Below are 27,763 nucleotides of genomic sequence, written 5' to 3'. Positions count from 1 at the left end.
TCCTTTAGCAGAGAGGTTTTTTACAGGTGCAGAATAACTACACATGGCACATGCTGACTCATGGCAAACAGCTCATTTCTGTACAAATAGGAAGGTCAAAAGAGGTTAGGAGTTTCAAGCAAATCTTCACTTGCTTGAACAAAGCTGATAATTGAGAGAGATAAGCAGCCTTGGCAGATTGCTTCAGCCTTTCGGATCACCCATAGCAGTACCAGTTCTCCGCATGGGCTCTGAGCAAGGTAACTTTGGAGGGTGCGCGGATAAGCCAGGCTGCGTTGGCGGGATGATGAGTTCCCAGTTCCCATTGCTCTGGCTTGGGTGCAGCAGCACGAGCGTGAGACAGCGACTCCCTGGGCTCTGCCACGTGCAGCGGCTGCCGCTGGCCAGATGTGCTGGCCACATGCAGCTATCAGAGGGAGGGTTATTTCGAGCTGGTAGTAGTTCTGATCCCCGTACCACGTGCTCACGAGTGCCTGGAGGACACGAGGCATGCTCCTGGAAAGCATCCTCTAGTCTGGTCTAGCCCTTAAAACAAGGCAGGTCGCGTGCTCCCAAGACAGCTCCACAATGCAAATCAATGCACGGGAAGCAGCGACAACTCGGGGAATTTTCTGCCAAAAATGCTAGAAAAGTTTTAGTCCTCTTCCCCCTATCTCACAGGTTATAACAGTGATTCACCTTTAATATCAAACTCATCCACTGCTGCAGCTTCAGCTTACACTGCCATTTAAATTAGAACTGAAAGTCTCTTAACGCACAAGTAAAATAGGAATACAAATTTAACCTCTCCAAAATTAACGGGTCTGGAGTCCCAGCTTAAGCGTGCAAAGGAACGTAATGCTGCTGTTCTCAGTGCCAAAAAGGGCCAGAAGTTTTCCAAACTAGACAAACACACACACAAAGTTTTTGAACAAATTTGGAAATGAAAAAAAGAAAATCAATGGAAGTCTTGAATGTAAAAATAACCCAGTAAAATCTTGTAGGAAATTGTTCCTTAGAATATATCTCAGAAATTATACTCACTACAGGCATCTCCCATTTTACCCAACAGCTTAGATTCAAATGTATACTCCTCCTTTAACATATTAGTTCCCAATCCCAAACTAAATTTAATAACAAAATGAGAGGGAAAAGGAAACAGAGTGACAGAAATCACTAAAAGAGGACATACAATATTTAATTTTCCCAAGTAAACTGAACATGGAACTGACAAAAAAAATCTGATCATTTGTTAGTTGTTTCTTCTTAAAGTCAGATTGGGTTTCTGAGCGACTGACGTGTATTTGTGTGATGAACTATGTAGTGTGCAGGTTTTATTCAGAGGCTAATTAGCTTTTTATATTGAGAACTTACAAAAAGCTGCCTTATTTTATTTGTGAGTGGCAGATTACCATTTCACCATTCTGTTGCTATGGCAATACCAGCAGCAAATAGTAAGTAGATAAACAGGATTTTGCATGTATTCATCCAGACACCTACTTTTGGACATATCATTCAGAGCAGCGTTCATTATCTAGCTTCAGGACACATTTGCCTCACATTTCACGTCTGTATATTCCCTAACACAGGCTTGGTGAAGGTTTGTAGATTCAAGTTAATACACTATGTTTAAGTTAATACACTATATTTGACAGTGTGAGCATCATCGACTACTCAGGCAGAATAATAAATGGCCACATTTTTCAGAAACCTTTAGATATAGCTTTTTCCTTTATACACGTCCATGGCAAAAAAACGGAGAAAAGAGTGATTTAACACTTCTCATTATAGAGCTAGTCCTCATTTCACCCTTAAACTGACTCATGCCTTTCAGGTGGGTAACAACATTAATAAGCAGAAATTACATTTTCCTCTCAGTAACTTATGAAATAGTGAGTTTGGGTTTCTTTTTTTCAAGATCAGTCAGTAACCTAAGATCTTTCCTAATAAGGAATGGATAATTTTAAGTGGTTGCATTATGGGATGTATGAACAAGTGTTCCCCACACATTTAACTTAATTTTTGTCAATGAACCAAAAGCCTTTCTTTGCAAAGGACTTGAAGATGCCCCAGCAGAACCTGCTGTTCCTGGAATTAAAGTAATCAACAGTTCTTGGATAATGCGGGCAAGAGGAAGGACGAAAAAATAAAAATAATTGTCTCCCATTTTAGCCATTTCCCTCTGAACATCAATTTTATATGAACAGAAAACAGCTGATGTATCCTGTAGTACCAGGAGTAAAATGAATTCCATAAAGACCCGGAGTGCAGGAAGGGATCCGGCAAGAGCCACAGTGGCAGGACACCCTGCAACCTGGAGATGCCGTGGGAGAGTCGAAAAGGGCTTTTACTGAACCTGCTGGAAATGAGCCTCAGCGGGAGAAGAGGCAGAGCGCAGCCTTTCTTTCTGCCAGCAGCTGATGACAAACGCTGGATGCGTTTCTGAATAGTCACTCAGGCCAACGAAACTAATTACCTCATTTTCACATGTATAGCTTACACTTCGAATAGTTTGCTCTCTTAAATATATCCCGGTCTATAGATGTGGATATCAGGCCTTGTCATCAGACCGGGTTTTCAGACAGCCCACGCTAAGTCGGGAGCTGGAGGGATGAGGAGTAGAACAAAGGCAGGAGAGCGTTAGGAGTGAAGGGAACATGCCCAGCGTGCTCACAGTTAAGCTTCTTCCTTAATTCCTTCTGCCTGCACATTAGCTACCTCATTGTGCCATTGGAAGATATTTTCAAGATAACCTATAGATGGTGTTGGTGAAAATGCATGTATTTCCCCATAGAAATAGAGCTAAAGAAGTATTTATGAAATGAAAAAGGTATCCATCAAAGTCCAGCTTTTTTTACTACTACCTCAATACCATGGAAAATATAAGCAGATTCAGAAGCTATGGGGGATATTTACTTATTTATTTTTAATCAGAAAGGAATCTTGCTCTTATGCCGGAAATACGAAACAAAAAATCCCACATATGTCACTGCAACAATTTTTTCCATCTGTTTACTGCTCTAATGCTGTTTGATAGCTTAGTAAATGAGCAGCGTCAGCTTACCGGATTACCTTTTAAAAGAACCAAACAGGTAGGACGCATATTAAAATGCACACAATACGTAATGAACAGGCAGGCAAATCTATTCCGTATGACAGTAACGCAACATAATCCAAGAGGATTATTTATCACTCTGCAGTTATCAAACTGTAATTCCGGTTCCCCTCATCTCCCCCCCTGTTTTGAGCTTGTGCTACAGACAAACAGATAGGAGTCTGTCCAAGGACAACAGCTCCTCCGACGCTGCTGTCTGCAGGAAAAATAAGCTTTGAATAACTACATGTTCTTTTTCTGTTCCTAAATATATTCCTCCTCTGCAGGAGCACGGCATACCGACCGGCATGGGGTACGCAGTTGCTCCGCACCACTCCGGGGTCTACCCGGTTCACATCCAGCTGTACGAGGCCTGGAAGAAGGTCTGGCACATCCGAGTGACCAGCACAGAAGAATACCCGCACCTGAAGCCTGCACGGTACAGACGGGGCTTCATCCACAATGGCATCATGGTACACTGCATTTCCATGCTTCATAGCGATAGTACTTTAAGTGACTCAAAAGTGTGCTATTTTTAGCAAATGCTTCAAGTTTTACAGCAATCATTAAAATTCTCCGTGATGGAGGATTTGTAAGGATGCCAGAATAGTGCATTTGTTATGCAGCCAGTTTTTTAAAAAAAAAAAGGTCACACAAACTCAGGCAACTGCAAATGTAATCCGCAGAAACTAAATGTACTCGTAGTCCCATCAACTATCAACCGAGTTATAAATGCATACTTTGAAATTCATTAAACTGCCTAAGACCTATGTTTCAAGCTCTGGTTCATCTTTATGCATGAAAGGATTAGAAACCCGCCAGCTGGGAAGGTGAGCAGCTGTAAGTAACCTCCTCCAGCAAATATGACACTTCTCTGAGGCCAAGGTTTCGTTCCGAGCTTTGCTTCTGAAACTCCCAGAGCCAGGGACCAGACACGTACCCAACCCTTCCAGACCACGCATTTGCACAAGGAGAGAGAAGGTGCTCGCATACGCACTTCAGCTGCGTGAAGGGCAGGAAAATGTATAAAATTATTTGGCCTGTCTTACCAGCCAGCTGCAACCCTATAGATAGGTGAAACACAAAAATTGAATATGCATAAGTGAAGGTAAAAATATTTCAAGGGCAGGTCCCAGGATGCTTTCAAGTTCCAGCTGACTTGAATATTGCCTATGCGTATAAAGTCAAAACTGTGATCCCCTAAAACAAGACAAAAGGAACATCTTAATCAAAACCAAAACGTGACTGCACAGAGTCCAATTACTATTGGAAGGGACTCAAATCCAGCAGTGCATTTACACATGTATTAAAATGCTCTGCTGAGTGTTTTAACTGAGTAGAAAAGCAAAAATGCTGACTGGAGGGAAACAAAAGGCCTTCCCCAGGTGAATTATGTCTCTGCATGGATTAGGCAATACCCATAAGCTCTGACAGTTGTTGCCTTTACTTTACCAGAGCCCTTTGATAGTCCCTAGCTAATAACGTAACTAAACCATCTAATTCTCCAAGATGAGTTTGTTTTCCCCCGCCTGCTCGCTGACGTGTTCCTGACGCGCACCCATTTGATTTACGATGGGACGGGGAGCTGACCGCGGGCTGGTCTCGTGCGAGCGTCCCACCAGTCCCGTACCCATTTCACAACCAGGAACGAGGGGCTGAGTTTGGTTTTCAGGAGTGAGGAAAGCGTGAAGCAACAGGTCTTTTGTGGTCCCTAGCCTCGAATACAAATTCAATGTCTCAAGAACAGAAAGATTAATTGCCTGAGATAGCAAAGACGGCCAGGAAGCGTTATTTGTCTGCTAATGAACTCACCTTGCTAAGGGAAGAGGCTTTTTGTTTTCTTCCTCTTCCAAATGCCAGGAAACAAACACTTATGAGCGTATGAGCTGAATAAAACGGTCTGCATGAACGCTTAGCGCATGTGTGTCGCAGCTTTTCAGAGCTGGCATCTGGAAATCTCCACATCTGCAGGACCACGCTTGCTTACCACAAGAGCACAGAAGGCACAAAGGAGCCCATAAATAAACACGCCAGAGCACAGAGGCAGAGAGGGTTGCGGTTTTGTTTCTTTGAGTTGCTGGAGGGATTCGGGTGGCTGCGCCAGGGTAAGTTTGCAGAAAGAAGTTAACGTCACAACGGCGCTGTTATTTTGTTCTCAGGTGCTCCCTCGACAGACCTGTGGCCTTTTCACTCATACTATTTTTTACAAGGAATATCCTGGGGGTCCTCAGGAGCTGGACAAAAGTATCCGAGGAGGTGAACTCTTCCTCACCATTCTCCTGAATCCCGTAGGTACCTTCTTTTGCTATTTTTTGGAGACGCTGACTAACGGGGAGGAGGGAGGGAGGAAGGGAAGGAGATCAGTTTTCTTTGATCTTGTTTGGGAAATAAAAATCAAGACCACTTGCTCAGAGGTAACAAGCAGTTCAAGAGGAAAGGAGCAAAATGTCTTCTGCTAGTTTCTAACTACGACTGTATGCCACAAGTTACTGGAAATTGCATTAATTTCAGCTCCATAGTGTTTCCCAACATGAAGTCAGGTCCCCATGAGAGAAGAGTGCGCTGACTTGTCTAACTGACACTGAAAGAAACCAGTGAGGGTAGAGAAAACTCTGTGATCTTATTCTGCTTTTCCTTTTTTCCATAAGCTTGGCTTCTCAGGCCCTCCTGATATAGCTCACTGGAAACCCCAGGGCTCAGGCCTGATATCATTCCCCCACCACTGGCTCTTAAAAATAGGTTTTGTGCTGGTAAAAAACACCCCAAGCCATACATAGCCTTCTAATGAACATTTTTGCTTTACTCAGTGCTGCATTTCTTTTTCTCTGTCAATGTTACATGAACCATAAACTATATATGTATGCGTGCATGTACAAACACCATACTTCTGTATAAACACACACACATGTATGGTTTAATCAAAGGTGCCACAGACTTTAAGGATGATTTGCAGAGCCATCACACAATTTTGTCTCTCAACTAATAAAGCGGTCTGAACTGTGATGTGCTAATATACACATGCACACATAGAATAACATTACGTAGGTGGGTCCATAGGTGTCATTGGGCTTACCAAGGATCAAGAAAGAAGGCTAGTTGACTGCAAATTATATATTTTGAAGTCACAGTTCTCTTGCCTGTAAACATCAGTCTGGTGCCATTTAAGACAGCAGCCTAGAGATCGGAGGAGGAAGGACAAGAACAAAAAATTTATGTATCAATTCTTTTTTTGCCACTGTCCTCCCTTCTACCTGTTCCACCCAAACAAGCTATACTACTCCCAAGATAAATGTTTGTGTCTTACCAGGTGGCCTAATTTTCAATGCTTATAAATTGCAGTACTCATTGACTTCCCTGCAGAGTTAAAGAAACTTCAGGTGGACCTAACTCTCAAATCCAGGTCACTTATTTAGAGACCTCAATATAGATTTCGGTATTATACGATTAAGTGAAAATTTTGGCTGGGGAGCTAAGTTGGCCTCTGAGTCAAAGATTCAGTGGGCTTAAAGAAATGGGAGATTTCTAGTAGGAATTTTTCTCTACCGTACACGAGACACCTAATTTACGAATAAAAAATATCCCTGTTCTTTATCCTGTCTCTCCACTACCTGCAATTCTCTGAGGCTGGCTTTTCTTCCCATAGTTTCCTTAAGTGTAACTTGGCTCATCCCTGTCTTGGGCTGCTGCTGGAATTTATCCTTGGCTTTATCATACTTTGATCAATACCTGTGCATCCATCACTTATCTGAAGATTTCCACAGATTTAGGCAGCACAGCAGTCTGTAGCACAGTATGTTCTTACTCCATAAGAGATGCTTAGAATAGCCCCAATTCCTCAGTCAATCACCTATCCCACATCCAAGCCTGTGAGCATGCTCAGGCCCCCCTGACAGCCTCCCCTACAACTTGCCTTTTCCCTAATTTCAGGTTTTTCTTTCTTACTGACAGCAAATAAGCAAGAAGGCACAAGCTCACGGTTGCCTCTAAGTTTCAGCCTTTGGATCTTTTAAATGATTGCATCCCACGTGTTCTTTCCAAAGGCAGCCTGAGGCTATGGGGAAGGGTAGCTCTTCAATTAGTCTAAGAATTATTTTAAAGGCTATTATTGCACTCTGAATGAGATCAGATAGGCCTATGCCACCATTTATTACACTCTCCATAATTCATCAGCCTGGGCTCACCAGGCACCTCCTGAGGAGGACCAAACTCAGAGGTGCTGGAGCCCAGCTCCCTGTGCCAGTCCCATGGGAAGCTTCCCCCAGCCAGGTCCAATTGCTTCCCCCAGGAAAGGGCAAACCCCTCCCTAGACAGGTCCTGCAGCGCAGACGGGTGCTTTTGGTGCCCCGCTGAGCGTGACACAAAGAATACTCAAGAGAAGCATTTCTACCATCTGCCTTTTAGGTTTCAGGAGTGATGCAGCAGAGACAGGACCATTCCTAGGAGGGCAGTATGTAATGGCAGGCAAAGCATTCCAGATTTAATCTGTGCTGCTCATGACAGTTAGAAGACCGTCTTCCAAAGAGAAGGCGGGGGAGAAGATTTTCTTTGGTTTCTTTCAAGTACATGAAGTCATTGTTTTGACCAAGCTATCTTCCAATAACTTGAGAGTGCAATAGATATTATTGTGTGGTATTTGAAAAGCACAGCTTTTCTGTACTGCTAATGTTTGATTCCTCCCTCCCACTTTTATGATTTTCTATCTTTATCTCATCAAAACTGATATTTTACTGAGCTAAGTGACACAAGTGAAATACTGACATGCACTTCCCTAACTCTGAATTAAGTATGAATCTGTTCCAATATAGTGCTTATTCAGACAGGAAGAAATATAATTTAATCATATGTGAGCTGAAGTAAGATACACCACAAAACCCCACCATCATTCAAGTCAGGTTGGTACACTAACCTATGAAATATGCACTGCCTGACAACAGTAAAAGCAAAATCTAGCCTTATCTCAGAAGGAAACTGGTGTGAGGAGGAAACAAAATCACCTATATTCGTACACCTTTTTTCTTTTTTTTTTTTTAAATACCAAGTCTGGACAGCACATGAACAAATGGGAAGACCTTTCTTTTATTCAGTATAAGAGAAGGTGTAGTGGTTTGGCAGTTAATTTGAAAAAGTTTACAGATTAGTATCTAAAATCTATGGTATTTTCTGAAAAAGATCAGTAGCCTGCCTATTCCACTGGCCACTCGCAAATTCAATTGAATAAAAAAACATGCTTTGAATGTGATGCATCCTCCAATCTGGCAGCAGTTGATACTGGAATAGCAACAAGACTTCCCATCTTATATCCTAGAAGCTTTTCACACACCTCTGCTCATTAATAAGCTTCCTTAGTATTTGGATATCAACCTGTGCAGGTCAGGGCTTTGCCAAGAGCACAGTTCAGGGGTTTTCCATGAGCGGTACAGTGTAAACCAGCACGTGCTCTCCAAATGGATTATGGAAAAGAACAACTGGCTGGAACATAAAGGCTTTTTCAAAACCATAATTTAAAATTTTGTTGTTGTTGTTGAGTCATATTGAATGAGATGCCTAATGTAGCCCATGGGTAGAAACCATATCCATAAAATAAAATCCTAACCAGAATGCACCGTCCCCCCTAGCATGTAGGCTGCTTTACACATCGTTGCAGTTATCCTACTTCAACTTTTGCAGGAAAGGGAGCTCCTGTACCATTGCTTATTTTTGCATTATTGACATTGTTTAAAAAAATTTTTCATTTACTCTTTCAAAACACCGGCCAGGCTCTTTCCTGGTGTGGAGGAGATTTGCAGAAATAGAGTATCTCCTATTAATTCTACTGCTCTCCAGGCTCTGGTCTCAAGTGGGTGTGCACAATTGCCACCGGCATCAGTGTGAGTTATGTGCACCAGCAAGGGGAAAGGGGAAGCCCTCCACAAGGGTGGTGTGCTCTTCTGGAGGATGAAGATGGTTTAAAACTATTCCTGCTTGCGGAAAGAGAACGTATGCATGTGCGCTCTCACAGCGCTGCCAGGCTACCATGACAACAAATAATATGTGTTATTACCATAAAAGATCATATTCCAGAGTCCAAGATTGGGTTAGAAATCTCCTTATGCAGCTAGTTATTTGCCCTGTGGTGCGCAGTGTCATTCACTACCCCTGCCTGGTTCGAAAAATGCAGGAGCAACCACAAAAAACAAACAAAAAAAGAAATAATCTGGTTTCACAGAGCCCTTTCTACAACTACAGCAGATGATCATTTTATTATCATTTTATGAGGTGCCTTCTTGATCATCGAGTAGGCTGGAAGCCAGAAGAGGGTTTCTGAGCAAGTTTGTTTGTGGTCGTTGCTTGTCTGCCTCATTTCTGTGGGGTTCTTCTGTTCCCTTTGCCAGTTTTCACAGTGGTATGTTTCTGTAGATGAGCCTAACAATAGCTGGGCAACAATTCCAAGTCAGATGTGATATATAACATTTTGGCTTTAGACGCTTGAAAATCTAGATGTTTTCCCTATAAAAACAAACCAACCCATAAATAACTGCTAATATACTTTTTAAACCAAAAATAAAATGAGCTGTGCAGTTCAATGACATCTTCCCAAAGCAGCTGTGGTAAGGGCTGGTCTCCCACACATTGCACAAGTGTCTGTTTGCTCCTGGCTTCTCTTTCGGAGGCAGCTACCTAGTTTCCTCCAAATCAAAACCCTGGACCTGGGTTTTGAGGATGGTTTACTTTAAGGACTGTTCCCAAAAGCCAGTCTGGACAAGGTTGCATTGGCTTTGGCTCTCTGCAGACCTCCAACACCATTCCCTGCAGGCTTTCAATCCTCACATCTTCCCGCTCTTTTGCTCTACGTCCTTGAGTGTGCAAAACATATTACCGGTCTCGTGCATAAAAACACCCCTCTAAAGCAACAACATAGTTCTCACACTATTTCAGACACTTAGAAAACAGACGCACAAAATAATTGTTATATTTTTGAGCTATATGTGCAGAAACACTATGTGGTGGGAGCAACGTAGCATGAGCTTACTCCATGAGTGGATACAGAGGAGCGGCACACTCCACATCTCATACCCCCACCTACACACAAAGCATCGCTGCTGGAAGGCTTCTCCTACCACCCGTGGAAATGACCAAAGCTGTTGGAGCACTAAAAACAAACAACTTCCAGTTTGCCTTGTTGAAGAGACATGTAGGTGAATCTATTGGTTATTAAGTAGACTAACAACACTAGCTAAAAAAAGTGCAAAGAGGTGCTGCGCAAGCTGGCCCCTCCTTCCCTTCACCATCCAGCACCAGCTCCCTTGCTTCATCTCACTAGTCCAATAGTGGCCCCTTTACACCAACCAGTACCATATATATTCACTAGTTAGGGAGGAAAAGAGTGGAGCTGAGAATAGTTCAGTTGATGTCCGCAGTTATTTTGAGGCAAGGCTTCCAGAAGCGAAAAGCCATACTTTTCTCTCTGGTAAATAGAATCATTGCAGGTTTCCCACACACACACTTCAAGACAGTCTTTTTCAGACTGTTTCAAATTTTAGAGATAATCGCAGTGCCTTGATTAAAATCAGCACACCACCACCTTTTGCAGTGGATTACAGTTATTTAGCTGTCTAAAAACAAACTAAAAGTCAGCTATTTCTGGCCTTCTAGCTTAAGATGTCAGGGGTAAAGAAACAGAAACCTGAAAGTCTGTGAATAAGTGGTGACACAAGCTGTTCTGAAGAGACGCAGATGCACGATAAGCGGATGAATAAACTTTAGCATGAATAGCAGCCCAAGCACAACAGAACCAAAGTCAACATCAACGCCAGCTTCCAGGAGGGCTACTGCCTGATTTCAACCCTGTAACCACCGACCTAATGCTCTCTCTGTATTAGCATCAATACATTGAACATGTCAATCACATCTAACTGAAACAGCCGCCAGCAGAGTTAATAAAACAAGCAATAGATCATGGTTCTTTTCATCGCTTCCGCACTACGATCCTGCTTTGTTCAGGAAAATGCCTCGCCTGGATGATGCAGACCAGGGTTTCCAGGCACAAAGCAGTGACTTGATTTGTAGTTGTGTTTTCAACAGGATTTTAGCAGTGAAGATGGGTTATAAAAGACAGCACAGGGAAGTCCATGGGCTGTTATGACATCCATTTATAAGCTTTTATCCCATCCCCCCAAACAAGTGCAAGCAGGAACACAACTTAAATAATCAAGTTTTGATTAAACATTTTTTTTCAATTGGTTTGATTACTGAAGCACATTTTGAGAAAGATTAAATGTGGGGAAGAAAATTTACTAAATAGGAATAATGTATCAGATAGGAAGGATTTATTTACAACTAATTTAGGGTCAGACTGCAACTCTCAATGATGATAGCAAGCACCAACATTGACATTGCAGTACGTTGACTGCAACACTACTTCTTCTGTGAGTGTATATTCCCTGTATTTCACATGTGAGAAGTTCAGAAAGTGGCCTCGGCAGGGACCAGGTGGGTCATAATGAAGTTTTTGCATGAGGTAAGGAACCTGCAACTAAATCTTGAAAAAGGCAAGACCTGAATATCTGCTAGCCTTCCCTAACTTTAAAACATGCCACCAATGAAGGCTACTGGCAAATTCTCTTTTTTCCCCTCCTGAGCCTTACAAGCAAGTAGTTTACAGAAACCCTATCCATTACTCAGGTTGGAGTTAGCAATTTCAGCAAATGCATTACAAATAAATATTAAGCTCATATACCAAAAATGTTTGCACTTCCATGAGGCAATACCACATAGATGGTTAAATTAGAAAATGCCCAAGTGGCATTGCATTACGATAAAGAGTTTGCAGAGAGATTGTCAAGGGGATCTTCCGAAGGATTTTTTTTTTTTTTAATGGCTTCTACTGAATACTCCGTGGCTCAGAGAGATATTTTCACTTTCTAATTTATGAATCCTAAAGATGAGTCATGTCTGGCAGGGATGACTTAGTAGTATGCAGAGGAGGGATAAATTCCACCAAGACAGACTGAAATCAAACCAACTTTCCTTTGAGTTTTAATGAGGGTTACAAGAATTCCAGCCAGACCTTTCCGGGATCCAGCTAATGCAGAAGGCTGCTCAAGTCTAGAGTTTGGGGTACTTATTCTTTGCATAAATGCTTCAAAGCAAAGCTCATTAAAGTTAGTGGAAAAAGTCTCAGCAGAGTGGGTTTGAAATAAACCTAAATAGTGCAACTCTTTCAATCTAGCTCCTCTCTGAAGGGTTTCATTCATTTGGAGGCTTACAACAAGAACAAGGAGCTTCAGATGTATTTACAAATAAGAAATACACATACAATCTGGGACAAAAAAGGAGACATTACTGTGCTCTTGGGGTTTTCCTTTACTATTTGATACAAGAAAAGCAATGAAACATTCAACTGAAATATTTTTTCCTCCCTTGCCAGACCAAAGCTCGATGTTCAGTGTTATGTTGTTATCATCATCGATGTTATTTACTTTGTGGTTTATCAAACATCAAAACTCAGTTATTCGCTAAATCCTAATTGGGACAGAACTCCTAAAAGTCATCGCACAATGTCAGTGGTGAAAATAAAGCAGCAAAACCACCACAATCAGTAGAAATAAGCAGGGGAAGAAAAAAAAAAGAAAAAGACATCTAAAACATCAATCAAAAATGTAAAAAAAGTTTTACAAAACTGCTTTTGTGTCTAATCTAATTCTGATAGTAAAATAAAACCTTGCAATACTAAGATTCTTACCCCTGTGCTGCAAGAGCACGTATGTCTATTAATTGTAGTTAGATTTTAAAACAAGAAAGTATGTTGCCACTCAGGAAAGTACATTGCCACTCACGGCATATCAAGCAAAGAGCATCAGACAAGAAGAATACCGTGTCCTTAATCTGAATATAACACAACCCAGCTATGTAAATGTGACAGAAAATTCTCTGGCTCTGACCAGCATTGTAGCAACCCAATCCCTTGTGAAAAAATGTTTAGGTTTTCTGCAGGTGTACAACATTCCACTGCTTCAACAGAAAAAAGTCAACTTAAGACTTTTTAAAAATTATTTACTTTTTAAACCATTTCGAATGGCATAATTTCCTTTTCTCTCTTCCTAAACCTTGCCAATTCTTTGCAGCCATCTTGCAGTGCTTTGAGGTGCTTTCAAAGATTTTTTTTTTTTAATGTTTGCTTCATTGGGTTACATAACTATGAAAAAATTTATGGCATTTCAAGGAGTTCAACATTTCAGTCATTTTCAGCATTTTTTATTCTACTTATTATTTACTTAGCTTAATTGCCCTTTAGAATAACTCTATCCATTCCCAGAATATATTTATAAAATCCCCCTTCCTCTTCGTTCACTTCACCAGTGCTGAATCATATTCCTTTTCTTTGCCTTTTTTTTTTTTTAAAATACCTTCCCATCAAATGCTAACCAGCTTTACACGTATTTCTGCCTTTGACATACTTGGTAGAGCAAGATAAGTTAACCAGCATTAAAATCAACCTGCGTTAAGGTACCTCCTTTCTTTCGAAAGAGAGCTTTGGTGTGAAAGCTGCGATGTGCCAATTAGAGCAACATATTTTCTAAGGCACGCTCACGGTCACATCATCTGCTATCATGAATAAATGTGGAGCATGAGGTGGAGCGAGGAAATGGGATGAAGAGAGCAAATCCCTTGCTTTGCTTCAAAATGCAAACCATGAAAATTCATAATTCAAAAAAACCCAAAACATTCATAACATACTGTTCCCAAACTGAAATACTTTCAGCAGCAAACAGCAGGGTTCTCATAAGAAAAGTTAGGGAACTCTATTGGAGTTTAAATTTAAGCAAGATTTTCCACACCCAAATGTCAGGCTCAAAACTAAGTGGGTTCAGTCCATGTTCTCTGACCGTTGCCCTTCATTCAGTCTCCTGAGAAATGCTCTGACATATTTAAAGCATGCTTTTACAAATTGTTCTATATATCACATCATCAGCATCCGCAAGGTCTTCCAGTATCTGTTTTCTAGTTCATCTCCTTTACTCCCCTGCTTCACAGACGATAAAGAACAGTCATAAACATTTAACAGCCAAGATAAGCTAATAAATACAGCCCTAAATATTACTGCCCCTACAAACAAGAGCGAGGGAGTCATTTCTCCTAAAAAAATCTCTTTAAACCAGAGAGCTTTTTATTAAGCCAGCAAGTGACAGCACAAAAGGCATATTGGTCGAACGCTAAAGCAAAAATAAGAACATCAAGCTTTGAGAAGAACCAGCAAGATCCGCTTGCTCAGTTGAGTAGTCAGTTAACTGGATTTACTTGCCAGTCTGGTGCATGTTTTTCTCATTATCTGTTCAGCTTGAAAAGCTAATGGATAACCCTTAATACTGCCAGCCCCCTTCCTCCAGTGCCTTTCCTATTTTCCGCTCCGTTCTAGCCCCATTTAAGGTCTGCAGCCACCAATCCCTTCTGAGAGACAGCGCCAAGGTAACGCTGAAACCAAAGTAGTTGTTGGCCTCACATGTATGCAAGGGCAAAGTTTCTTGCAAAGTACGACCCAATCTTTGGCCACATACAAACAGTGGAAAAGCTTGCAGAAAATCAAACCCAATATGAGACCCCCACCATCTCAAGACATTCCCATCTCTGTCCTGGTCACAGCTGAACACAGTGAATTAAGATTCTCTGTAGCCTGAGCCGAGAAGGTTAGATATCCCTAGAGAGGTGATTAAATTGAAGATCTCTACCAAGGATCAGATCGTTACTTATATCCAGTGTCTTAATTCACAACATGCTTCTCTTTTCCTATTCTTCCTTCCTTTTCCTCCTTGTTACACACATGAACTTGGCTGGGCTAACTCTTCCTTTCCCCTTCTTCTCATGGGGTGTTTTCAGTCTCCCACTGTCTCCTTTTATAGTTCCACCATAAAGAACTTGCACAGGCCATTCCTGCATTTCATTACTATATATATAAATCTCTTTACTCTAGATTTATACCTGCATCACCACATAGTATCTAGACACACACGCATACCCTGCACAAAACTTTTTTCACAGAATCGTTAAGGTTGGAAAAGACCTGTAAGACCATCAAGTCCAACCACCACCCCAACCCCACCATGCCCACTCAACCATGTCCCACAGTGCCATGTCCACACGTTCCTTGAACACCTCCAGCGATGGTGACTCCACCACCTCCCTGGGCAGCTTATTCCAGTGTTTCACCACTCTCTCAGTAAAGAAGTTTTTCCTAATATCCAGCCTGAACCTCCCCTAGTGCAACCTGAGGCCATTTCCTCTTGTTCTCTCATCCTCAAAGCCAACAAAATAAGACATATTTGCAACTGGTAGATCAAGCCATTTTTAAAAGTAAAAAAAGAGAAGTAGCAGAAAAAGGGAAAACTTAAACCCTTTTTTAAACTCCTCTTCCTACTTCAAACATCCCTAAGAAGCTTTAACTTGAGATGAAATGTGGTATATGAATTTCAGGAAGATTAGCTTCCTTTGTGGGAATTTGGTTGTCAAGAATGAAATCAGACTTGTGATTGAAAGGTAACTTTGAACTCAACTCAGGAGAAGCTACAGACAGTCCATAATAAGGTACATTATTATTCTAACTTTGGAACAAGGCGTGATCACATGTTGCAGAGATAGGCAAATTCTTTGTAAGTGTCATGGGACGCTTTTAATTTTGAAGGCCACTTAAATGCATTTACATTTTTAAACTCTCACCGTAACTAAAGGGTTATTGTTCATTTCCAGTCTGTTAGATCTAAATTCTGCGTGTCCCGCATGTGCCATACTTTGAACATTTTGTTCTTGTTTCCTGCTCTCACTCATCACAAAAAACAGATGAGAATCACACATTATTGCTTCAGAATATTAAAAGTAAATGCAGAGAGGGGCTAATTTATACCTTCCACAAGAGATTTGGGAGTGTTATTAGGAAACATCTTGAGTGTTAATAATATTTTTCTTTTTATTTGCTTTGTTTCTCTGAGCATAGCCGTAGAAAGAATAAAAAATAACCTTGGGCATTGTAGGAAATATGCTGCAATCCAAAAGTAATTCATAATGCAGTTCTGTTAAGGGCCCTGTGAACAGAGCATCTCAGCATATTTCAGGAACAGGGAAAAGTAAGCAAGCAACCTCCCCACTACGAAAATGTCAGTACTTGTTGAGCCATAATTAGCAGGCTACCGCTTATAGGGACAGGTGTGTCCCTCTCCAACACAAGAAGAGGGATATGTTCGTTCGACCAAATTAAAAGGGAGTTTTGTTATTAACCAGCTACGTCAGATTTTGTCTTAATGGTCACAAACACACCAAATCAAATGAAAGAAGAGAGAGAGTTGAGCCTTATTCTTCTTTGTACAGGGGCCCATTAACCTGCCAGGACCATGTAAAGAACCATTCTACCACATTTAAGTCAATGTTACAGTGAAGCACAAGAGAGTGGCCAGAGGCTCGTGGCTGTAGAGATGACCATGGGGTTGCCATCCCAGGGGCACCCCAGCCAGAGCTGCCTGGGCAGGCAGTGACTGTAGGACGTAGTCATTAGCTTTTGCCTGAGGAAGAGGGTAGTATCTCTTCTTTATTCAGAAAAATGCTTACATCCCATGCACGTTCGGCATCGTAAACACTTCTGCTTTCTTCCTGCCACAGCACGTGTTAAGGTTCAATACAACCAACGTACATCTGTATTGAAAGATAGCACACTACAAAAGCGTCTGTATCTACAGCGCCATCGCCCCTTCCCCTAAAGATATTTCCTTTTGCAACTAGAAGCCCTGTAAGCACTGATAACATGATAGAAATATTATAATACAAACATAAAATTTGAAGCCGCTTTTATCTTCCAACTCCAGGTGTGTGATTAAATCCACTCCAACCTTGCTCAGGCTTTTGAATCTTTTTTCCCCTTTGTAAATCATTCTTTTTTCCTTCATCCCACATGGCTACCCCAGCTGCAAAGAGCTGGTATAGAAAAATATTATCCCATGGAAACTCACGGCTTCAGCAGCATATTTAGAAACTAATTAGCTTGAAACTCAGAGCATGAAGAAAATATTTCAGGGATAACACATTTCCTTTTTTTCCTTTCATGACATTTTACTTTATGAAAGCTGATACTCCACACCATGCGTTTTGGTACTTTATCAGAATTACTTCCCAGCAAGTTAGGTGATGGCAGAAATAGTAATAAATGACTGTGTGTCAACAAGAGGGTTATTGGGTAAAGAGAAAAAGAATCTGTTACCTTCAAGCACACACCGCACGATAATTTATTAAAGTGTCAGGAGCAAGCCTTTAAGGTAAAAATGAGCTGACTCAGAATTCTCTGATTATTGAAAATGAATCCTTAATAGAAGTAAATGGACAAGAACAAAATTTCCTTGCTGTGTTTGCCATTCAAAATTAATTGGAAAGTGGCTGATTTGAGAATATTATATCCTCTAGTGAACTGAAAATGCTGCTTTTTTTTCCCTCTGAAACCAAGAGTGGAGAATTAAATTAACTCTGAAGTTTGTTTGCTCAGAGTAGGCCACCAAAATGAATTAATTAATCATCATTTATGAATACTCTACAACATAGAGCAGTCAGCTCTTCATAAAACTGCTAGAATAGCAACATGACAGCAGAACAGTTATAAAAACAAATGATAAACTTCCTGCATCTCCAATCTATACCAACTTGCCTGGCATTTCATTCTTTGCAGTTTGGAAGAAAGTATCCTGGTGAAAACCCTTATTCAGTGTTTATAAGAGGGCTCAGTTTAAAGGGGATGATTCACAGTTGTTCTGCAACTCTGTGTGCTGTGCAGGGTCCTGGGCAGGAATTTCCATAGGGAGTGTCAGCATTGCTCTGAGAGACTTTACCTTCCTCTATCTGGAGACTATGAAGCATCATGCTAACGATAATAGGCATAATTCATTCCATCATTCAAAACAGAGTTAAAACCAGATCTTATTTAAGCACAGCTATAAAGAGAAATGTCAGAGAAACAGTCATTTATGGATGTTTATCCATACTAATAATCATTTTGACCATTATTTGCCATTAGCTGATACGTGAGCACATTTATCCCAAAGTTCAGCCGGCTCAGAGGATTATGTTTTAACTCATTGATTGGAAGGGTAAATAGAGAGAAAAATGACTGAAGATCCAGTTAACAAAAAAGCACTCTCCCTAGGTCAGGCTACTATTGCACTTACTGAAGTCCTGTTGAAGCGAATAGGGCAGCTTGCACCTTTGCCTGTTGTATTGAACTGTCATCTGTGAAATACTGCGATTCCTCTGTGCGTATTAACACCGACGGGCACGAGCAATACGTTACGCACCTGCAACGCTAAAGCAAATGCTTCCATTAAGGTGGTCAGCCCTCCAACCCTAAAGTCCATGTTTACTTCAGGACTAGTTTCATCCCGCCTAGAAATACCATCTTCCCTAGAACCTGCCAGAGTAGCCAGGGGATATCTCCAAGCTGTGAGATGACAAAGTTTAACCCCGGGTCATTGCAGGTGAGAGAAATTTGACAGAGCATTCCCAGGTGACCCGCAGTGGGTAGGCAGAGAGACTCAAGTCAAGCACACAGTTTGGCTCAAATGCAGTGTTCATAAATATTTATTACCACCGTTGTTAGCTGTTTGGCAGCCTGGCCACCGCTGGCTCCCCTGGTTGAATGCTGTCTAGTTGTTTACACGGATTCCTGAGTGGCAGAGTCTCCTCCTCTTATCCAGGAATCGCAGCCATGCAGGTACTATACGCATAGAGAAAACTCTCTTAATTATATCTCATCATATCCTCTGCAGTCTGCATAACTAAGGTTTAATATTGCTTAAAACATAAGCATCATATTTAGATTTCTTCAAAGTAACGAGAGAGCTCTTTATTGCCATTAAAATGAAAGTCAAACAGGAAGAAATCTTCTGACTGTTTGCCACTCACACGAGTAAGAGGCCCCATAAGATATTTTGGAAATTCTGGGAAAGTAATTAGTTTTGCTGCGAAGATATTTAATCTACGCTAAAAAGTGATCCCTCCTGGATTATCTGTAATATCCACATGCTCCTAAAACATGTCATTATTTAATTAGATATCAGGCATTTATGAACAAGCATGCACAAATCAAGAGAGCAAAGCTGACCCTTCCCTAGAAATAAGGCCAAGCAGTGGGAAAATTTGGTGAGGGTAGAAGCAGCAAAGCCTGCAGGCTGGTTGATGGTCATGGCTCCAGCCTGAGCACTCAGATACCAGCTGTCATCTCCCCATATACGTGTGTTCAACGCTGAGCAAAATATTTTCATCCACCTCCAACCTAGCACTTTATTTAACCAGTGGGTTTTAATGTCACTCACAACCCTTGCCTGGGTGTCTCTCGTCCTCTGTAGCCCTGCTCCATGCTGCAGAGCAGAGTTTGTGAGATCTGGCTGGGCACAGACCCTCTCATCTGGGCAATGCCAGCTAAGAAATAAAAGCAGGAGCTCCAGGGATGCAGTCAGCTACCCCCATTGCAGAGCCGACCTCATGCAGGCAAGGGAGCCATAGCCTGGAGCAAGGGGCTGCCCACCTCCCTATCTCCCCAGGGTTAGGTAGGGCGGTCCCCACCTCCTGCCCAAACAGCTCTCTGCCAGGGCTGCTGAAGACAAATCAAGGCACATAAACCCATGGTAGTTGCTTTCTTAAGCTGCAACGTTCAACCCTCAAATGTGGGGCTTTCCTCCGTCCCCAGCCCACGCCAGCCCCCTCTCCTGCACAAAGAACAGGGCTGACCCAATGTTCTTCCCCCGCTCCTCACAGCTGCTGGGCAGCACGCGTTAGCACCATCCCTGTGATCCCCATGGAAAGGTTTAGATCCAGTGTTCCCCTGGACCTGAGATTCAGCAAAATGACGCAGTGCCAAGGATCAGGCAGTCTGCTCCACAGGACATCCTGGTCCTAAAGAGAGACAGCCATAACATTTCTTGTAAGTGCCCAGAGTCCCCCTGCTTCCAGTTGGTATATCTGTTCCTCCTTGGATCTTAGAAACTGCATTTTAGAGAGACATATTTCCATAGAATCATTTAGGTTGGAAAAGACCCTTAGGAGCGTCAAGTCCCACCAGTAACCTAGCATTGCTAAGTCCACCACTAAACCATGTCCCTCAGCGCCTCATCCACACATCTTTTAAATACCTCCAGGGATGGTGACTCCACCACCTCCCTGGGCAGCCTCTTCTAGTGTCTGACAATCCTTTTGGTGAAGAAGTTTGTCCTAACATCCAGCCTAAACCTCCCCTGGTGCAACTTGAGGCCTTTTCCTCTTGTCCTGTCACTAGTCACTTGGGAGAAGAGACCAACACCCCCCTCCCCACAACCCCCTTTCAGGCAGTTGTAGAGAGCGATGAGGTCTCCCCTCAGCCTCCTCTTCTCCAGACTGAACACCCCCAGCTCCCTCAGCCGCTCCTCATCAGACTTGTGCTCCAGACCCCTCACCAGCTCCGTCGCCCTTCTCTGGACACGCTCCAGCACCTCAATGTCCTTCTTGGAGTGAGGGGCCCAACTGATCAGTGCTGTCATTATTTCACTCCCACAGACCCAAAAGCAAAAAATCTTACTTTATCTGTGTATACAGGGGAGGCACAGTGTATTACTTTGAAGTATTTTTGCATTTTTACATGCTGTGATAAATACAAGGCTTGTAAGACAGCACTACCTACAGCACACCACTGAAAGACACTGCAGAGGACCTTGGACTAAGAGCAGCCCGTGGTGGTCATTCACCCCTCAGCTCAGGCCAGCCCTCCTGCTGCGACAGCAGTACTGTCAGGACAATATTTGTGACATTATAACAATAATGGAAAACTGTCATTATTTCAGTGCAGTAATAGAGAAAGCTTCATGATTTTCCATAGATGCAGCCAGAGGGGGGATGTAATTTGGTATCATAAACCCATGCCAAGGAATACTCAAATTATTCGTTTGCACAAAATAATTGAAGCCAGAGGATTCAACTATCTGCAGAGGATTATGACTAGAGGTTGACAGCCTCGACCAGTATTTTGTAGTTGCCTGATAGAAGTTAACAAGGAGCATGCAACATATACCGTCAAGGAAATGGGTTATTGACAACTATTGCCTTATACAAACTCCTTTGATCAGCTTTGAAAACAGAAGACCAAAACCATCTGAGACTTCTCAGAGCTGTATCTTTGATGATATTTTTATTATTCTGTCAGAAATGGTTGTTGTACAAATCTGACTGAAGACAACAGTACCCAAATCCATTTTCATCTGAATTTGGGTTTCTTCTTGGGTCTGAACTGAATAGGTTTTTTTTTTTTTAGAGGAAGTTTATAGTCTAAGGAAGTCTTTTCAATGGGAAAACACAGATGGCAACAAAACAAATTCCTATATCATGAATTTCACTTAAAAATGTAAATATTTGCTTCTAACAGGAGGCTTGATTGCTCTAGACTTCTGCAGAGACTTCATGGGTCCCACAGATATAACTGGCAGCACCACATTTGCTGAGAATTCATTAAACTTTGGCCACAATTAGATATACTGCTGATCACTTATACAAGTGTGACAAATGAAGAGACATAAAAAAATCCATTTAGTTTCTCCACCCTAATGCAGCTATGCACTGATTGCATAAAGCCATCAAGAGCAGCAGGTTTTTTCCACAGGGTCTGAAAGCATGCCCTAATAGTAAAAAAACCCACTTTTTTAATTGCAGGCTTTACACTTACACAAAAAATGTAACTAATGGAGTGGGACCTCCTAACCAGCTTTCTTCATCTAGGACCCCACGCATCAGGGGTATCAAAGATGTATACAACATGGGAAATAGTTGATGTATTGGAATGTGGTCATGATTCAGCCTTTATTTTTAGGCATGAGACTTGGATAGACATTAGAAAATAAAAATAAAAAACAAACATAGCAACTTTATTCTCATAGGAAAAGGAACAACGCACAGGTTTTCTTTGTCAATAATAAAGAATTCATTTAATCATACCAACTAAATAATGGAAAGGTAGAAAGCGTTCCTGGGTAAATGAGAAACAATTTTGCTCTTTGAATAGGGAATGTTAAAACATAGATACACTACAACATTGGTATAGCTGCCCCAAGGCCACGTACCACCATTGATCAACAGCAGCATCCCCTCCTGTCGCTGGGAGCACTTTGGGTGGAATACAGACACTGTAATGAATATGGGCATGGGAAATAAAACACCATTCAATGTTTTTGTTTCCCCTTTGATCAAAGACAAAAATGTTTCTTTCCAAACACTGCCTTTGTCGCTTTCTTTAGCAATATCATGTTTGGAAAATATTTTATTATCTTGTCAAGAACGCTGAAATATAAAAAGATGTGCAGACTGGAAATAGAGTAAAAGTAAAAAAGCGATTTTCAGGCATATAAATGATTTTGCTTCAATAGCAGAAGGGTCATGAAAATGAATAGTGCTGAATTCTAGAGAAACAATTTGTCATTATTAAAATTAGTGCTTTGTCAACACAAAAATCTCTCTCCCAGCTCCCTTGTCGTGCTGCTGCAGAAACAGCTGCATTAAGGGCCCAAGTGTTCTGGGATTCATTATCAGTGAATGGGGCTCTGGCTCATAAGGTACAAGAGAAGTCTGTAATCCATAATAGGAGGCTGTCAGGATGTGAAATATATTAAACACTTGAAACTGAAAGAGGTATTTCTGTGGTCAGCCTAGCATAGAGCTACTTGGTATTAGTAAATGGACACTTGACAGTTTTGCATTTCTCAGCCATGACATCCCATTTACACATTCAGAAATACAACATGCTGCCATCTAGATCCAATTATGGGAGTTTGCTCCAGGAGCAACTGTACGGCATTTTCTGAGCACAATGGAAAAAGACGGAATAGCAAAACTCATTGTTCCGGGAAACATTCATGCAGGAGAGGAGCAGACATGAGCAGTAAATAGGCTACCACATTTCTACAAGAACATGCCTGCACCATATATTGCCCACCTTGTCCTTGTTTTGCACAAGGTTGAGCTATACCCCTGGTTTATTTTGCACGCATTAATCCCTCCCTTCTTGCAAATTTTATTTAAGAGGTGCAGAAGCAAGGAAAAAAGTTGTTAAAGACAGTGACCAACAAGTTCCTCTTAGAGGAGCAGGATTCACATGTGAGACCTCTCGCTGTTCCTGGGCTTTCCAGCAATGGGGCAGGGCCAAAGGACAAGCAGGAGGAAAGGACCTAAAAGGGAACATTGATCCTATTTACTTATGGAATGGCTGAGAGGATGAGGTGGAACACATTTATACATAAATTTTGTAATTCATATTTTTATTGCAAGTGCTAGATCAATGGATAGGCATAGTTTCAAACATCAACATAAAGGTATCAGCCAATATTTGATTCCCAATATTGGATAGCCACCCTTGAGACTGGCCAGGTACATCAGTAGATTGGTGGAAGCTGGAGCACTAACAGTCCCTTTTCCAAGAATTTCTGTTCTAGCATGTAGGCATATGCTGTTCTCAAAGAAAAACCAGAAGCTTTGTGCTAATTTCATAATTGTTTTAATTCACTGGGGTAGAGAGCAAGGACATTGGTGGCTATGGAGCACGGGCTCCTGGGGAACAGAGAGGAAGCAGCCTTATTTAATATCAGCTCCTGTACAAATCAACGCAACCACAGATTTCACTCAGGCTGGAGGGATTCACACCAGCTGAGGGCAGGTCTTACCCTCAGTCATCCAAAGGCACAGCTCTGAAGTGAAATGTCGAGCACTCCTGCACTCGAAGCTGCACGTATAGCATAAACTAAATCCTGCAGTTAACAAATGCACGCACACACGAAGGATAGAGATTTAAAAGCAAATATGTCCTGGGTTTGGAAGTCACTTTACCCTTTGACCTTCAGGGTATTTGCATTCCTGGTGGTCACATATAGTAAGGAATTTAAGCCTCTGAAAGCATAGCGAAGTGGCTAATGGGATCTTCATAGCTACCTGGCTACTGCTAGCATGGTGCGGGTCACCCAGCCAGACCGAAAATCCCACTAGAGTTCAACACTCAGTGCAAACTTCTTATTAAAGCTCTGTCCACGCTGCAGGGATCTACAGTGGTTTACACTTCTCAGGAATGATCCTCCCAAAGAAGTCAAACGGTTTATATTCCCATAATTTTCAAACAAGCCCCTCACTTTTCTCTACTAGCTAATCTAGATTTCATTTTACGTAGGTAACACAAGCATGCATAGACAAACATTACACATAGACAATATGCTGGATATCTATAATTTCTGGATATAACTGATTTTAAAAAGCCCTGAAAACAAGAATCAGATAATAAAATGGTGTGGTGGTGCTGTCATTAGTTTACAAACAATCTCATACCATAGGTGTGACCAGTTCAGGTTTGTTAATGAGTCACTAACCAAGTATTATGGTTTAGGAGCAGAGAAGCTGGTAAATAGCCAGATGCAGGATATAGCTTCTGTTGGATTCTGTCAGGTGGAAGCAGCATGAAATACCCTTTCTTTCCCCCTGCCCACCCAGCCAAATGGAAAGAACATGATTTATCAACCAGAATGGCATATTAACTGCACAGGTGGTCTGAGAAATTTAGGACCACTGTTCCCCTCCCATCTCTTTCTTTTGAACAGAGAAATTGCAGACCATTGTGGACATCTCCAAAATGTTAATACAGAACAGGCAACAGAAACCAGGAGGAAAAAAGCCCATTATAATAGTAAAATCAGAATTTCCACAGTCTGTGAGCCACAGCTCTTCATTCATTCCCGTTTAATATAGATATAAAAAAGATGCTCCCCTGCGGGAGATTAATTCTTTGCAAATCACACCATCCCTCCGTGCCTCAGGTTTGTCACCAGCAAAATGTAAATCTCCAAATTCTCTTTTTTGGCGAGTCTTTGAAAGCCATAGCTAAAATCTGTAGATGTTTCTTAGAATAAAACGAGGGTTTAAAAAATAATTAAGAATAGTGTTTCTGTAACCAAATGACCCTGGCTGCAGAAAAGAGAAAGTGATTTTGGGGAAAATGGATTACGGGGTACGAGAGGGAGGCAGCGGCCGAGATCTAGATCAGAGGGTGGATGGCAGAAAGAGAGAAGAAAGCAAAAAGGAAGTTTTCCTACCTACACCTTCAGCATTCTTTCCCCTTCGTGCCTCAAAACATGAGTGATCACAGCGACGGGGAAGAGAGGGAGAGATAAATTGCCAAAGCTAATAAGATAGAGCATCCGTACAAACTACAGCATCATTTGAACGCTGCCGTCCTGCAAAGCGTCTGTGTTCTGGCACCAGCGGGGGAACACAACCAGCGCCAAAGTAACACACAACCGACCTCGTTTCCCACAGCACGTTGGCTATAGGCTGTATAGCGACAGCAAGGGATTTTACCCAGTGCCTCTCTGCACGTTTGTGTAACACACATGGCTTATGCTAGTTTAACCTTACGAGTAAGGCACTGGAGGCAGAGCCCTTTCCCCAGCCTCAGGAATTTGAAACCATTTATTGCCTCTGTACCGCAGGGCTGCGCAGAGCAGCAGCCTGCCGCCCTCCTCAACGCGTTATCCCTACCTTGATGAAGCACTGCCCGCTGCTTAGTGTCAGTCTGTGCGCTGTAGCTTACTTTTTGTCACAGAAAAAATAAGAGAGCCTTGTTTTCATACATGGATTTTGCTCAGAGCACTGCAGAAGAGTACGGTCCTTGGTTTTCACTGGTTTCCTCACTCTTGCCCTCGAGTCTGGTTCTAAAGCCTTTTTGTGTCCACCAAAACAGCACAGCAAAGCTGTGCAAGAGCGTTGTCTGTCCCAGCGCCAGCTTCAAGGCACGCAGCAGCATTATGCAAGCTCAGCACATTTCGAGGCCATTGCATTTTCTATGGATTGATGCATCGGCATGAAAACAAACTTTTGTGTCCATCCATGCTGTAAATGTGAACAGCTAATACCCTTCTCCTTTTGGCTCAACTGATTTGGAGACAGATGGCAAAGATTTAGATATGGTTTTATCCCATATATAATGCATAATATTTGGGGGTTTTTTTCACTTCAAAAAAGATCAATGGAGCAAAAAGAAGTCAAGACATATATCCAAGACCTTTTGACTCCATAAAGAGTGATCAATTGGATCTTTTGGATTGGACAGCAGCCTAATGAAACTCTTAAAATAAGCTAATATCCATCTCCTGTAAGTACCTTTTTACACGTAAAAAATCTCATTCAAATTCAAGTGTAAAAAAAGCAAAAAGAGCAAGTAGATTTACTTGCATACTTTATTTGCTGCAATAAAATTAAATTGCTGCAACAATATTAAATGTCATTGACAGACCCTTTAGCACTTATCAAAAAACACTTCAGAGACAAGGTGATACTCTCTGTCAACATTTCCTATAACTGTTTTCCTTGTAAATTAGTTTGCAGGAAGCGCTTGTCACATTTTGAGGAGTTGAACTCTAAACTAGAAAGGATTTTTTTGTGTTTGGTGGGGGTTTTGGGGGGTGGGGGAGAAGGTCGGTAGACTGGAGACCCAAAGAAGAAGAGCCATTACCTTGCTTATAAGTTTTGGGGTACTACATATAGACACACACAAAGTTCAGGGCAATTTTAGTGTTCACTCCAGTTATGTCAAACACTTTCAGTCATAAAATGCATAGGCACTGGAGCCCACAAAGTCAAGCCGACAGAAAAAAGATCTTGTACAGTTGCCAATCTTTGCTCAACAGAGGCTCAGAGCAGAATAAAAGTGAAGAATAAATTACCTTTTGGGGAATAAAGTGCAAACACACTGCAGATGGTCCATAAGGGACACTTTCTCCTAAGCACCATCCATCCTCACCTTATGGAAGTACTAAAAGCCTTATCAATAATTTAACAAACTAAGGGGCGTGTTTTTAAACATTGCTTAAAGAAGTGCCACGTTGGCAAAGCAAGATGGTGAAAGCGGAAAGCTTGTGGCTTTTTATTCCGCAGTTATTTTGGAAGTCAGGACAGCACGGTGTCCTGCAGACACAGTATTTTTGTCAGCAGCACTTCCTTCTGCTAGAGCTCAAGCCTGGGACAGCAAAGCAGCAACATAATGAAGGGTAAACTTCAGGTGGTAGCAGCAGTTCATTTGGAAAGCTCTTCACAGTCAGCAGGACCGAGCTACGTGGATCAGTGATAACAACCTCCCTGAGAAACACCTGGGCATTTTGCAGTCATTTTAGTTGGAAAGCCCCAAGTTTTGAGACTCGGCACTTCCCACCCATTTAGCTGCTGAGGAGCCTGGTTGCCACCCAGCTGGGACACGTGTTTCCCAGGCTTTAACTCAGGGAACCAGGGTGCCAGGACAGCCCACCTGGTTTCCCAGCCATAGCCTACCCCCAGCAAGGACACCACACCTTGACATCTCCAGTGTATCCAACGTACAGTTCAGGCTTTGAAGGACCACAACTTAAACGTTGTCCCCCGCGCCTCAGTTGCAAAAGGCATCGCTCAAGCTACATTCAGCTTCCCTCAAGACACAAGGGGGGGAAAAAAAAATCTCACTGACCTGAGCATGCACCCAGGGTGCTGGAGACCCAGATCTCCTGCTGCAGCTCCCAAAGGAGGAGAGTGCACATGCTGCCTCCTCTCCCACAGCCCCCTCTTTGCTGCCTGCGCATCACTTTATAAGCCCACACCCAGCCCCCAGCTGTGCTGTCTGTTCCATTCCTAATCACCCAAAAAGAGACTCACCTGGACATAGGT

At 42.1% G+C, this 27,763-nt stretch overlaps 1 protein-coding gene across 1 annotated transcript in view; it reads left to right on the top strand.

The window, feature by feature from the left end:
- The window catches only part of LOC104252902 (bifunctional heparan sulfate N-deacetylase/N-sulfotransferase 4), an 86,158-nt gene that overhangs the window by 42,113 nt on the left and 16,282 nt on the right, over nt 1-27,763 (top strand). The window contains exons 4-5 of the mRNA XM_059826839.1: nt 3,361-3,546; nt 5,233-5,361. Of these exons, the coding sequence (XP_059682822.1) occupies nt 3,361-3,546; nt 5,233-5,361 (315 nt within the window). The remainder of the gene's footprint in view (nt 1-3,360; nt 3,547-5,232; nt 5,362-27,763) is intronic.

The sequence above is a fragment of the Gavia stellata genome, chromosome 19 (genome assembly GCF_030936135.1).
Source record: "Gavia stellata isolate bGavSte3 chromosome 19, bGavSte3.hap2, whole genome shotgun sequence".
Lineage (NCBI taxonomy): Eukaryota > Metazoa > Chordata > Aves > Gaviiformes > Gaviidae > Gavia > Gavia stellata.
The sequence above is the reverse complement of the archived record's forward strand: the minus strand, read 5'-3'. Positions and strand labels throughout refer to the sequence as shown.